Source organism: Pectinophora gossypiella, chromosome 5 (genome assembly GCF_024362695.1).
Source record: "Pectinophora gossypiella chromosome 5, ilPecGoss1.1, whole genome shotgun sequence".
NCBI lineage: Eukaryota > Metazoa > Arthropoda > Insecta > Lepidoptera > Gelechiidae > Pectinophora > Pectinophora gossypiella.
This window is the reverse complement of record NC_065408.1, coordinates 12572094-12586769: the sequence shown is the minus strand read 5'-3', so window position 1 is coordinate 12586769 and position 14676 is coordinate 12572094. Positions and strand designations below refer to the sequence as shown.

Here is a 14676-nt window from a genome sequence, read left to right as displayed (position 1 = left end):
TCTATGTGAAATCATATGACTTTCGCACGTGATATGTCAGATTTATTTACGCGAAAGAAAAGTTGTTTCAAATAAAAAAGACAAAAATATTTTATATATCTTCTATAGATTGTTTCAGTCAGATACACAATGAAGCCAGGTGGACCGGGCCACAAATATGTGAAATGTGTCATGTGACGCAATGGCACTGTTCGATAAATTGTTTACAAAGAGAAATCTCGAATATGGCAATTGGGAAGCACGAAAAAGGGACAGGTATGTCTTAGGGAACGCTTTTCATTCATGTTTTTCTATTTTGGAGAGGTATGGCATGTGGTGGAGGTGTTGACGCACAAAGTTGTCGCTCGTCGTATTGTGGTGAGTCCGGCTGGTCGGTGGACTGCGCGGGAGCGTTAGCGACGTTGACGCACACGACGCTGGCAGCACGGCGAGCATGTGACGACTGCGCGGCGCGGGCGCGGGTCGCGGGCGTAGGTAACGCGCGATCACGTCATCAGAAAGAGGGGCGCGCTCAATCAATGTTTACTTGTTATTTACATGCGAGCTAGACTAGTACACCAGCACATTCCACTCTACGCGGCCGTCGTTGTCCCTCGGTCGTAGTGCATTTAGTGAAGCATTTCTCTAGGAGTGAGTGCATGTTGAGCAAACTGTCAGTTTCATTGACAAACAGCTGTGACTATCAAAGCGACTATGAAATAAAATGAAATTTAGGTAATTGAACTTCTGATTAGTGCTTGATGGACTGTCTGGTTAAGTCTGCTCGGGCCTTTGCCAGTTATTCATTGCCCGGCTTATTAAGGTTGGTGTAGGATGTAGTTTGAAGCGGTGTGAGCAAGCAGCAACTTGCAAACAAGTAATTCACAAAAGATTCATAGTTTCAAGATCAATTAGGACATGTAGTGTAACCTGTTTTGATGATAAAACATTGTTAGGAATGTTTACAAAGATAACAGGTTATGTCCTACTAGAAAGATAACTGTTGCATTTGATATTGTTGATATGTTGCAACTTCTTACACTGTATAGAATTACCTAGAATAAATACCTTGTGAATAACATAAATGATCCATGACTAAAAGTGAAAACTGAAACCGAAACCATGTACAAAGTGACAACTGCATGTGATTTCATAGTAGAGGAGAAAGTTTCATATGGCTCAGGTAGAAAACTCAAAAACAATAATAAGGTGGTATTCTAAACTCAAAACCATGACAAGTGAATGTGATGATATCTGATAGACATAAAAAGACTATTGACACTACATGGTATACTAAGTAATAAGTAGTAAATAAAGCACTAATACGTAAGTCATATATATTTTTCAACTATGATTCGGTTGAGTAAGTTACCTACTATACAAGTATTTTTTATTCGCATAGACATATTTGGCTGCTTTCCAAATTATTATTGTTTTTGTATATGTTGTCAAGATAATACAATTTAATGTGACAGTGGAAAAACACTAATTAATCATGTAGTGTTAATTGTCAATTAGGTGGTAGCTATTTATACTAGTGGTTGCTATAGTATAATTTTATTTTTTTATCTGGCTACATCAAAGTGCATTTCTTATTTGTTATTTCCCTTTCTCTTCTATTTTTTGGGCTGTGAGGATAACCAACCCTGGTGTTATTTCCCTTGAATCAATATTACATGCTTAAAAATACATGCAGTATTAAAAAAATGGCATCTAAAACGAATATGTCTATTTTATACCATTTAATATTTTTTGGGCCTATCCCAGTTGTGGGATGTATATATGTGGGCCATTTAATTTCTCTTTATTTGGACTAGGTTGGCAATTTATCCCATGTATAACGGTGCTTGTTAAAAGTATACCAAAAGTGTATGGCTGACCAAGTATTGAAAGCCACCTGGGGAAAGTCTGCAACATTGCATGACAAAAAATGTGTTCTTAAAGGCGATCTTAAGAAAATACTAATCAAATATTACTTTTGCATACAATATATTGATGAATAAAAAGTGCTATTTTATTAATAGTCACTAAGTATATACAACTTCATAGCATATTTGGGAAATATACATGATTGTATTACTTCCTTGAATGCCTAGGAAACATTGTTCAGTCTAGGCAGATATCAATTATAATTACAATCAACTATTGTCTCTAATAACCACCTTGTTTTATATCCACTACACTACACTGTATTATGTAAGTCTCATTAGCTCCATGATTCCTATATGACGCGTTTTCTGTGGATAATATTGCGCACGTAATATATTTATATTCAATCGCGGTGGTTTAGAATCCCAATGTGGACATATCATAAAAATCACTTTGTGATCCCTAGTTTGGTTTGGACATTGTCCGAAGGTAAGACGATCTGTGCTTCGGAAGGAACGTTAAGCCGTTGGTCCCGGTTACTACTTACTAATGTACGTACGTAGTCGTTACAAGAGTCATGTTAGGGGCCTTTGGCGACTTAATAGTAACCCTGCCACCAGGGTTGATGAGGTTGGTAATCCACCTCACAACCCACACGAAAGAAGAAGATTTATTTATATTTAGTTAATTAAACTAAAAGCTCTGTCCATGCCATTAGGGATTACCAGTGTAAATTTATGTGTGTATTAAATCGAAAAAAGAATCTTATTTTAGTATCTGCCTCTGCACAAGTTAATCCTCGCGTGTTTTCACGTCTATTTGTTGTATATGAAGCTCGACTAATACGAATCCAAAACCATAAGTCTGATGACAATGATTGAGTAGTCATTGCTGACTGGTCCATCCGCCAAATAAATTAGATTCTATCTATTTATACCAGATAGATAAATTCTGTATTTAGTTTAGCAGCCAAAATCCATACCAATTTTATTTGCGTTTGTGATCTTTTGTCCACGAGCCGTGGTAGCCCATTTCGGAGAACTCTGACTTTCACTGTGACTCTCACAGGTTCGAATCCAGCACGGGCCTAAACCGATTATTTTCGATTTTTTTGGAATTCATGTTTGGATCATAATCGATTAGTATGTTGAATGAAAACATCGTGATGAAAGCCATGTTCCCGAGACATGCGTTTCAGAGGTATCTAAACCTAACCTAAGCTAACATGTATACGTATTGCGCCGGTTTTCTTGTCGAGGGTTTGAAGGTTGGACAGGCAGTGGCTTCTATAAAAATCTGGACCTGTCAAGTCTTCAGGTTAGGCAAGCGGACCCTGTGAAGACGGGGTAACGCTAGGAGATGATGATCTTTTATCCACGACACGTAGTTCTGATACTTATTGACTCATTAAACTAAACACAATATACGTCAATAAAAGTATAAGTATAAGGATAAAATCATTTGTAAAACCATATCCTCCATAATGTCTTGAGTACGGAACTAATTACGTTCTAACGATTCATTTGACGTAAAGATCTCACTTGTGTTTGCATCTTTATATGTCATCAGGCCTTATACACATTTTCGGGTTTAGGAGGCACTTTTCATGACTATAAATATAAGCCAATGCGAAAGCGGCGACGTATACGACCCGCTCTGCAGATATAGGTAGTCCGAGTAAGTGGCATTTCGTCCACTTGTAATTTTGCACCTAGGGTTGAATTCCAAAAAATACCTTCCAAATCTATTTATAAAAGGAGGCTTGTGCAAAAATTAAACTTTTTAGTCCCAGCGGTTTAGCTGTGCGCTGATGTCAGTCAATCAGTGTTTGTTTTTCATTTATTTTTCCATTAGAGAGCGAGTGATGCCATTCGGATGTATTTGGATTAATCTGTAGGTAACCAAGAGTCTAATCGAAAAGTCATGGCAGGTTTTTTTAAAGATTGAAAACGATTGTTTTACTACGAGGACGAGGCAACTCGGGGCTTGGGGTATTTCCCCCCTTGTGCAAATATGCGAGCATCCGTATGGCTGAGGTGTTTAATGTCGTTACTTACAACAACATAAACTCGCGTTCTAAATCTCATGGTTTGACCAGATATTATACAAGAAACTTACCTGTTTGATGTTATTATTTGTATACTTTAGTTTGCCTTTAAATGCCATTAATTCTCCGCCAGGTCCTGTCAGATAACCAAGGAGCAAGTGAGGCTGCTTCTATTCAAAGAGTGCGACTGGCGAGGGCGGAAGATCCTCTTTGATTCGTCCACCATCGAGAGGGTCCCAGCTGGCAAACATGACAAGCCCAACCGACAGACTGATGATGCACCATGCATTGTGGAGATCTCAAATGGATACGCTTATGTGGTGAGTCTGGTAACATAATATAGTGTCACGCCCGTGTCGATAGGGGTAGGCAGAAGTGGGTTTAAGATATCTTTGTGGGTGTAAAGCTTCTTGTACAAAGAATTGCATTAAGCGAAAGGGCTCTTACTAGCTATGAATGCTCTTGATGTGTCGATACGATTTCATCGCTTCTGGCGGTTTGTGTTTGCAGTAGGATTGCAAATATAGAATATATACCACCACTCCTAGCCGGCTATATATAAGTCCCATTTGATAGGGGCAAGCACAAATTCTGCAAAACCCTTGTGATATCAATTATCTATGATTCAAACAGGATTCAAACTCAAAGTTGAAGTCAGTGGCCGAATTGGAACTTGAAACACAAGAACAAATTTACAATAAGTCACGTCAAAAAATATCCAACTGGATATTTTCAAAAAGACGATTTTAGGATATATTTTTTGCATCAGGTTAGGTAAGCGGACCCTGTGAAAAACGGGATAATGCTAGGGAGATGATGTTGATATTTTGATATTATACTAATGATATTGACTTCCTACTGAAAATCATCCATCAACGTTCGGCGCGGATTTTCCGATATAGTCAACCAGATACAGGGGGGTTAAAAAAGCCACATCGAAGCAAAAAGGTAGTTTCCAACTTCTTCTGTCGTGTGGGTTGTGAGGTGGAGTACCAACCTCACCAACCCTGGTGTCAGGGTTACTATTGAGCCGCCAAAGGCCCCTGACATGGCTCATGTAACGACTACTTCCAACTAGTCAAATCAGTTATTTTTTACTAAACGTCAAAACACGAAATTACTATGAAAAAGCAACCAGTGACGTCATAGAAAAACGTAATTTTTCTTTATTAAAACTCATAATTAGGTTAAATATAAAAGTTTTTTGTCACCTTTAGATCTGTCTTTATTTTGTAATCAGAATTTCATAATTTATCTTTGACCTAGAAAACTACCCAATTCATCTAAAAAGGCAATATTGCAATTTGACATTTGTTTACATTGCGCACTTACTTTTATATGCGCAAATGTCAAATGGCAATATTGTTTTTTAAATTAATTGTTTCAATGATGCCTTTTAGACCCCCAGGAATCAATAGTGATGTTGAACTTGACTTATTCGCAGTCACCGCTATCAAATTGTACTTTTATCTTATCATGTTTGTACCATAATACCTGCATTATAATATAAATATCCATTTCCTTGAAAAAGCTAATAGCCCATTTATCTTTCGGGCTTCAAACCATGTGACAAAATAAGAGTATCTTTACAATGTTTGCCAGACGACGAGACTCGACGGGCTTGTTCAATACGTCACAAGTCGTCTTGGTCTAAATTAAGACATTACCTTATCAATTCGATTATCTAGCAATTTAAACTGAGCCTTATATGAACATAACACCAAATATAACAAAAACGAGACACCTTTCGTAAAGTGCGAAGATTTTTAGAGTTCCCTAGCGATATTTTTAGTAGAGGTGCGAAGTGAAAAAGCTATAAATGAAAATACATTTGTCGTTCATACCGATATACGTTCAAAGATTAAAACTGAAAAATAACGGAACCCTTGACACAATGACCGCTTTTTTTGTCACAATTGTGTACAAGTTATTTATAAAGATCGCATCACACTCATAATTTATTTTATAAGCATTTCTGTTTACTTTTCATTCCAAATGCAGGTAGGTAAATAAAGTGTCAGAACTCCCACATTTAAGATAACAAGTTGTCATAATAAAAAAAACTGTTGTGTTGGGAGAATTGGAGAGGAAAGAAATAGCTTCTTATTGCTCCAGGAATGTCGTGAAATAAATGGTAAAACGACGAAGGGCAGTCCCTTCCGTGTTTCATCCACTTTGATAGAATTTTATTGGATGATGATAGCCAACCTTCACCATTGCGTTATTATACGGTCGTAACCATCTTATGCAGCCTATGTTTAAGTACGGATTTGATAACGAGTGGGTCTGCAAGTCGTTTGCTGGTTTCTTATGATTATTACCTATATCCGAAAGAAATTACGGACGTGATAAAAACGACAGCCCTATGATAAAGTTTAAATACACCATTACAATTGGCTACTTAAATAAATAAATATGTAACAATAAAATATGAATTGGATATGGTAGTTTATCATTTAATGATAATTATCCAATAGGTTTTTTCTATTAAAACCATTTTTAAATATTTTATTCTTACAAAATAAGAATGCGATTTTTCATCTGGGTATTACAAAACCCGAAACACGGGTTGCCATGATTGAGTTTCGTGTGACGTCATATTTTAGAAAATAAACAAAAACTATTTGTCAGGTTTCAAGTTATACTGTTTGACAGTTTCGTTGTTTGTTGAAATGTGACATCACTGGGGCTTTTCGGCGGGAAACGGGAACGGGACAGTTGCTTTCTTCATTGAGTAATCTAAATAATTAATACGAAGTGGTGTTTTGTGGTTAATGATCGCATTAAGTTAGTCGGAAGACATTCGCGAGTGTTATTATATTGGAGTATTCAATAAACAAAGTGTATCTGCCTATTTTCGCTTCGTGCCGGGAAGCCGCTTCATAACTCAAAAGTTTATGCGGGCTTTTGAGTTAATTCGTTTGGGGTTCGGAGTAGGAGTCTACTCCGAGGGTGGGGGCTTAGGTTTCATCATCATCACCTTTCATCATTTCATTAATCATCAAGAAAAAAAATACGTCAGACATGGCTGTATGGGCATAGTTCCCTTTGCCTTACCCTTCGGGGAAAACCAAAACAAACAACAAGCTAAATGTCACGTCAGCACCCTTTTTCGCGCGACATTTAAAATTAAGAAAAGTGTGTTTTTTTCCATTATATAAAGCTTTTTCGAGAAAATAAAATGTTTTAAGAGGTATAAAGTAAGCAATTGTAATTTTTAAAATGCTTATGCGAAAACTGTCAAATAGCCATTTGGTGTACTGTTTCAGATCATGAGTTCCAATGCCCAGTTTATTCGCACTTGTTGTTCTATATTTAGACCACTTAAGATGTTAGCTTGGTCCGTTACGATCACACCAGTAAGTGCTCCTAATGAATGTCTTGTGGAACTGTAATTTTAGCCTCATTTTAATTAACGGCCATCATGGTCTCACTGTCCACATAGTAATTGATCGGTCTATATTTGTTCAGAGCTTCTGCAATTATTATTTGTTTGTTACTTGCTAGACTTTTAATAAGGTGGACACGAGGAACGCCAAGTACTAATTAATATTATCATTATAGAAACTGACACACAGAAGGCTATAGACTTCTTTACAACGCATTGGTTATATTTCCGGTCAAGTAGTTAATGCCATTTTCGGCGAATCTACGAAAAGTCACTACAAAAAAAAGATGGCGATATTACTTTGCGTTATATTCACAATACTTCCCAATATTTTTTAATTTGCATGGGTGTTCTTTTTAGGGTGTAGGTGCTCACAAAGACGAAAAAAACGAAATTTACCCGTTAGGAGTTAAAAGCGGTGGCAATTTGTATGAAACTTCGAAAGTTTCAATAACAGGGTTTCACGCGCGGATAACAGCTAGTATTTAATAATCCAAATATTTCGTCATAATCAGAATTACCTACCTATGTGGCATGTGTCTTCAAAACCTTCAAATATCTAATCGTACAAGTTGAAATTGACAAAAAATACCTATAACAATAGCATGCGCGTGTTTTACAACACTTCCGAATAATTCGTCGTAATTGTACTTATCTAAACATATGTCTTAAATATCTAATCGTGCAGACAAATTGTCAATATATTTATGTGCTTGCGCGCTTGATGTTAATCACGTGACGCCTGGCACATGATAGCGTAATAAATGGACGTATTAAGTATATATCATTTGAGAATTTAACTCTAGACATCTGGAAAAATATTGGAATAATAATAGAATATTATCTTATCGCAAAATTATCATGTCATGTCAGTTAGAATAGTAGATACCTACTTAACATCGTTGATTTTCTTTTATTAGTATAAGTATAAATTAGGTATGTTCTCGACGGTGCAAAAAGACATCGTGAGGAAATCCATATGCCCTAGAAAGGCATGTGACCTTCGGGGTGGAAGGTCCGATAGAAAAAGCTTCCGGTAAAAACCGGACCTGTAAATAACGTTAGCGCTTGCGGCGCGGTTTTCGCGGCACGAGGGCTTCGACCGAATAGCTGTACTAGGATTATCCACGTGCTGCGTCTAATGGTCGAAACCTTAGATATAATTCGCGTCGCGTTCGGCGCCGATGTCGTGTCGCTTGTGCAGGTTACGTAAGCGGACCCCATGACAACCCGTTGTCCCGATAAACACTAGGGAGATGATGATATAATTATGTAGCATCTGTAGTATAAGTTGAGCAGGTGAAAACATCATTAAACGCAAACAGAACAAACAATGCGCTATGAATTTTATTTTTGGATGCCATCATAAGAGCATTGTGTTTGTAAACTGCCTTGTATCAATCTCACGGGCGTTAACGCTAACATCATAGTTATAGGTAATACGTATAATGTGTTGCTAAAAATTATGAATTTTCGTGGACAAGCTACTTGGTACCTATTATTGTTAATAACATAACATAAGTACACGAATATATCCCAACTGTGCTACTCACGGATACATCAAATACGGTTTATTTATAATTATCTCTCATAGCAGTCCACCTTTTGTACTTATTTTTTTGTTTAATGTGTACTATATAGGGTTTAATCTTTGTACAGTACAAAGGTCCGGCGACGGACGCGGGTGTTCTCGGCGAGATGATATTCGGAGCAGTGGCCATGAACTACAGAGGTCTCTCGCTCAAGATACACGTCATGGATGACCCTAAGAGGTGAGAATATAATCAAACAATAGCATTATTAGTCATAATCACAAATTTAAGAACAGAAAGAAGAGAAAAACCCATATTCCCGAGAAATGCGTTTTCAGAAGTATGTGACCAAACCTGTGTAAGGCTAATTTTCCCTTCGCGGGTTGGAAGGTCAGACAGGCAGTCGCTTCCGTAAAAAGCCGGACCTGTTAAATCTTCAGGTTAGGTAAGCGGACCATGTGAAAAACGGAATAATGCTAGGGAGATGATGCTCTTGTCTTCTTACTTTTTAGGGAAAAATAGGGTAGTGGTTTCCCTTTTGCTCCAGCATTATTAGTAACAGTAAATTAAAAAAAAGTATGGGCAGGTATAACGACCAACACGCAGTGGAACAGCGTGGTGAAATATACTCGCAATCCCCTCCGGTTCCTTAAGGGGCATGTTTCCAGGAGGTGGATCTAGATTTACAGGCCTTATAGGTACGTTAAGTGCTTTCCGAAATACGAAGTACGTAGTCGTTACACGAGCCTATCAGGAGCCATTTTTAGTGGCTGAATAATAAATAGCTGTGACACCAGGGTCGCTGGGCTTGGTCATCCATCTCACAAGTCTCGTGAGAAGAAGACAGTAAACCAATAAGACGTGTTGTGTTGTAGATAATAAAGACAGTAATACCATGTCGATTCCGCTCAAGTAAATGCGCAACTCACAAAAATATATCTTTTTTGACTATTATAACCCAACTCTTGACCTAACTCTTCCTACGCAGGTTGATGTATACAAAAGTATTCTGTGTGCCGGCATCGCGGCGTATAAGTCGAGTGGAGAGAAAGACGAGTGACATGAGCAGCAGTGGAGACATCAGGAACAGTTCCAAGCCTCTGAGCGTGCCGGTGTTGGGCGAAGGAGTGGCGCTTAGTTTCTCGCTTGATAGGGGAGATTCAGGTTAGTAGTACCATTTACTTAACCGCCCAGTCCATGACTCCGATGTCCTAAAGCTCAATGGACGTAGAGGCGGACACATGGAAATAATTATACTTTATAGGACCAAAAAGATCGATTACAGAATTAAGAGAGTCTTTACTTAGTACACGGCAATTGGCAGCCCTATTGCTTCAAGCGAACTCTTCCAGGCGATACAATACAATACAAATATACTTTATTGCACCACAATAAAAGGAAATATTTACAAAAGACGATGGAAACAAGTAAAATTCGTTTCTATGGAGGCGTTCACACAGAAACCTAGCGCGGTGCGGTGTCATACAAACCACCGCGTCTCGCTTCCACCTTCGGAACGGCCTCTGTGGTCCAGTCCAGACGTTAAGCTTACGATCCGGAGGTCCCGTGTACGAATCTCGGTGGGACATGTCACAAAACTCACGTTGTGATCCGCAGTTTGGGATATAAAATGCAGATCACCTGGTTGTCCGAAAGTAAAATGATCACGTTCTTTGGAGGACACGTTAAGCCATTGGTCCCGGTTATTCCTTTCTGATGTTATTACGTAGTCGGTATATGAGCCATAGCGCCCTTTGGCCGGTCAATAATAACCCTGTCACCAGGGTTGCTGAGTTTCGTATCCCACCTCATTGACCACATGATAAAAGACGAAGAAGACCGCCTCTATGTGCATTGAGCTTTATTGTAATGTGACAAGATTGGTGCAAGCTAAGGCTCAGATTTAATGCATAAGGAAATATCTACCGTAAAACTTCTCAAACAATGATCACATGATACAATAACACGTTAGTTACGGTTTTGTTGTGATAATAATTTATACAATTATAATGATAACATAAACAAACGTGAACAAGCATTATTAAAGTCACGAGACTAGGGCTTTGGCATTACAACACATCTTCCACATTAATATCCTTGTCAGAATTCGAACATTGTAGTGAGAACATAATGTTGCCAGCTCTAATGACTTTGTGCTTCCGAGGCCAAAACGCATCTGGTGTTAGTATGAGTCAGTGAGTCGGTTTTTGCGTGAGACTAATTGCAATTACTGTTAGGTGCATTGTACGAATTTATTTATTCCTTTCCTTATAAAAGCATGATTTTCATATTGCAAAGAAAGTAAAAAAGAAGAGTTCTCATTTTTTTACGCCTACAACGTTACACAGAATGTTTACTTTGTAGATAAACATCATATAGAATCGACAAAGAAAATATTGTTTTATTTTTCATTAAATTATTGAACTCGAATGAGGTCAGAACTCATAATATTATTCTTCGACATTTATCCATGTAAATGATTCAAAAGTAAGTTGCCTTTCAGGATATTGTGGGGACCAATCACCGTACAGCAGTGTCAGTTCAACGTACGATTACTTCTCAATGTTCGATATTTGGGATGAGAACACCAGCCAGGATGATATCTTCTTTCATTGTAAGTACTGACATGTCAAATTGCACAGAATTTCTTAATCGTACATATCTGCCTTATTTCGTAAAATAACTACCGATGGCTGAACGCACTATGGACGAGTTTTGCATACGAATTTGACTCATGTGTACACATATGGAATGTACGGAGCAATGTTACCCTTCCAAGTACTATGAGAGGATTCGGAAGGCACGTTAAGCCGTTGGTCCCGGTTACTACTTACTGATGTAAGTAAGTAGTCGTTACATGAGCCATGTCAGGGGCTTTTGGCGGGTCAATAGTAACCCTGATACCAGGGTTGATGAGGTTAGTACTCTTACCTCACAACCCACACGATAGAAGAAGAAGATTCATTGCATGCGAGTTGGTCATCATATACCAGTGTTCGCACGTACGCATATATGCACGAGTTGAATTCATGCAAAAACGCATTCAAAATGCGATTGGCGTTATGAAACTTGCAAAATCCGATCAATTATCCATTAGTACACTTTTATGTTTCTTACTAGCGCCACCTGGCCGCAAGTTGAGCACTTCAAGCAATGGCAGTTGGCAGCGAAGAACGTTCCAGAATATCGCGACCAGGTTCGAGCTAGGTCATCGACCCTCCAGCAGTTCCAACCTTTTGAGCGTACCCACCAACGCTACCAATGATTCACAGGTAAGTTCCTACTTTATTTAAAACAGTTTCCTAGGAAGCAGATGTAGATCTACTTAATGCGGATAGAATGCTATGCAATGCTGAAAAATTCTCCAGAACATTGCCACCAGAGGTTACGTCTAGAAAGCCAAGATGTGTTCGCTTCTACGCTATAAACGCTTGCTGGTGCTCGCCAACGTATAACTCGTCCAAATTAAATTGACAAGTTGAGTGACACGTCGATGATGTCTACCTGGCAGTGGTTTTGATTCGCTCGGGTTATACGTAAGCGAGCCAGCGACCGATGACAGCGTTGAAGCGAGTATGTCAGGCTGAAGCTAGATCAAAAGCAGTTATCGACCTTCAACGGTCTTCACACTCTAAACTTCTTTTTCTTTTGAGACCTAGCATTGGTATACTGTAGAGCAAGCAATATCATCCGATAGCGGAGAACGTTCTAGAACATCGTCACCAAGTCCCTGACCTTCCAACAGCGCCAATCTGTTGAGCATTTCCACTGTCACGAGCACTAATGACACACGATTAGTGTTGAATGAAGGAGTTGTTTTTAGAAACCCAAACTCTAGTTTTGGGTGTTGTATATTTAGTTATACGCCAGGTTATACTTGGTAGCAGCGGGAAACGTTTCAGATTCACAATAGTGTAACTTTAATTCGTATCATTACCGAGTGAGAGCCCTCATCGCTCCCCATTTGTCCGACCAATGCCGGTTAATGCCATTTGAGGCAAATCTACAATATGTCACGTCAAAAAAAAGAGTTCGTATCACAAAGCGACAACTCCATTCATTTATCGTTTTAGCCAATCACGGGTTAAGAATCTGTTAAGACAGAGACTGCATTACAATAGCATCCCCTTGAACATCTATAAATAATCTGTGTATTATTTTTTTATCAATATTACATAAGTTTAAAACTATATTCCAAATTTGGGTACTCAAAGGTATACTTCAATGTGTAGTGTCTGTCTAAAACGAGGTGTTTTGTATGAAGTGTCCGGGGTGCGCCTAAAGCGAAAGTCAAGCAACCTATCACAAGTTTTTGATAAACATAGTTCTCGTGACTGTTCCGATGCCCCGTTTAAATCAAAGCGTTGTTTACTCTATTTATCAGTGTTATCCGTGTTAGTGATTCACTGTCATGTGAGGTGTCGGTCATGTGAGCGGTATCGCGATGATAGTGCAGCGACCCTTTGCGATCCTTATACAGCTTTGATAACAGTTAAGGGAGGTCTTAGAGCTGGTCGTGGAATCGTAATCATATGATTACGATATATACATATGTATTAGTAAGATTTTACGTTTCGAAAACGATCTCACCCTTGAGAATGCCGAAGACTGAGCACACTGAAGGCTTTTACTTTATTGAAGTAAGAGAGGCTTATAAATGTACGTGGCAATGGATGAACGGCTTAATTGATGGATATTAATTAAGTTGGAAGCGGACCCTGGCACTAGGCTAAAAGGCGGTTAAAAAATAGGGTTTCCGCAGAATTAGACATTTAGTACCTAATGGTTGTGAATGTGATTTTTTTCCAATTCCTATATAGAAAGATGAGTTAAAAATCTTGCTGAAAAACCTCTTCAAGTGCAGCATAAGAAAAAGCAAGCAAGAATAATATAGTACGCGCATTTTGGTCTCAGAACGTTGAGCCAAATTGAAACGTAGGTTCATTATTTTGAGCCAAATTAACGTGGGTGTGCCAGTGAGAGTTTGGATATAGTTCATGTTGTGGAATACCCAATGCTTCATAGTGGATAGTTGGCGTTTCATTCACCAAACTTATGACGTCATTCATAATTTATTATTAGCTTGGATTTTTCTTACCAGTTCAGAGTTGATTCAGAGTTACATCAGCCACTTTCGTCGCGGAATGTCTTGTTTTTTTTTGCTGGGGAACATTGTCCTCACGTGACAAATGTATTTGAGTTTTAGACAAGAGTTAATTGCAAAATCTTGTTTAAAATTTAAATTCATTCCTTTTCTACTGGATTTCTTAATTGGGTATTTGACTGGGTCAAAGATAAATTATAAAATGCTAATCTCGAAATAGAAGCCAGTCAAAGATGATCACAAATCAATCTCATTTTACTCTACGACTTATTTTCGAATTTTATTTAAGAATTAAGTAACAATGAGTACCACGTTTGACCGCTTTTGTTGATGACGTCACAGGACAGTATTTCCATACAAACTCCAAAGAAAACTTTCGTTTTGACGTTTCGTAAAAAGTATCTCATTTGACTAAGTTGTCAAGTAGCCTGTTTTGTATTTGTACACAATCAAAATGAAGGCAGGCAATGTGACGGCAGCGGGAGTGTTATGTCTTGAATATTACCTACAACTACCGATACTCCCAGAAAGGTTCTCCAAGTCTCATGTTGGAAAACTACTGACCTTGCTTGATGGTACGACTTGATCGCGGGAAACAACATAACCTAAGCTCACGACTGTATCTCAATTGGGGTAGTCAGAAGGACATCCATTGCAAGAGGATCTAAGTACCCACACCTTACCGACATAACCCTGCTACTTTGTTAGTTATGTTTACCCATTAAAACTTTTTTGAATATGTATTTTAAAATCTTTT

The 14676-nt window shown here is 38.3% G+C and overlaps 1 protein-coding gene across 3 annotated transcripts in view; it reads left to right on the top strand.

Annotated features, from left to right (window-relative positions):
* Positions 1-14: 14 nt before the first annotated feature.
* Positions 15-14676, top strand: part of LOC126367011 (folliculin-interacting protein 2) — a 29337-nt gene continuing 14675 nt past the window's right edge. The window contains exons 1-6 of one of the 3 annotated variants that reach the window (XM_050010362.1): positions 15-255; positions 4029-4215; positions 8943-9055; positions 9804-9979; positions 11319-11429; positions 11936-12087. In XM_050010362.1, the coding sequence (XP_049866319.1) occupies positions 182-255; positions 4029-4215; positions 8943-9055; positions 9804-9979; positions 11319-11429; positions 11936-12087 (813 nt within the window). In that variant the 5' untranslated portion in view covers positions 15-181. Of the gene's footprint in view, positions 256-541; positions 803-4028; positions 4216-8942; positions 9056-9803; positions 9980-11318; positions 11430-11935; positions 12088-14676 lie in introns of those variants that run through there. The other 2 variants (XM_050010364.1, XM_050010363.1) reach the window with 2 other exon arrangements.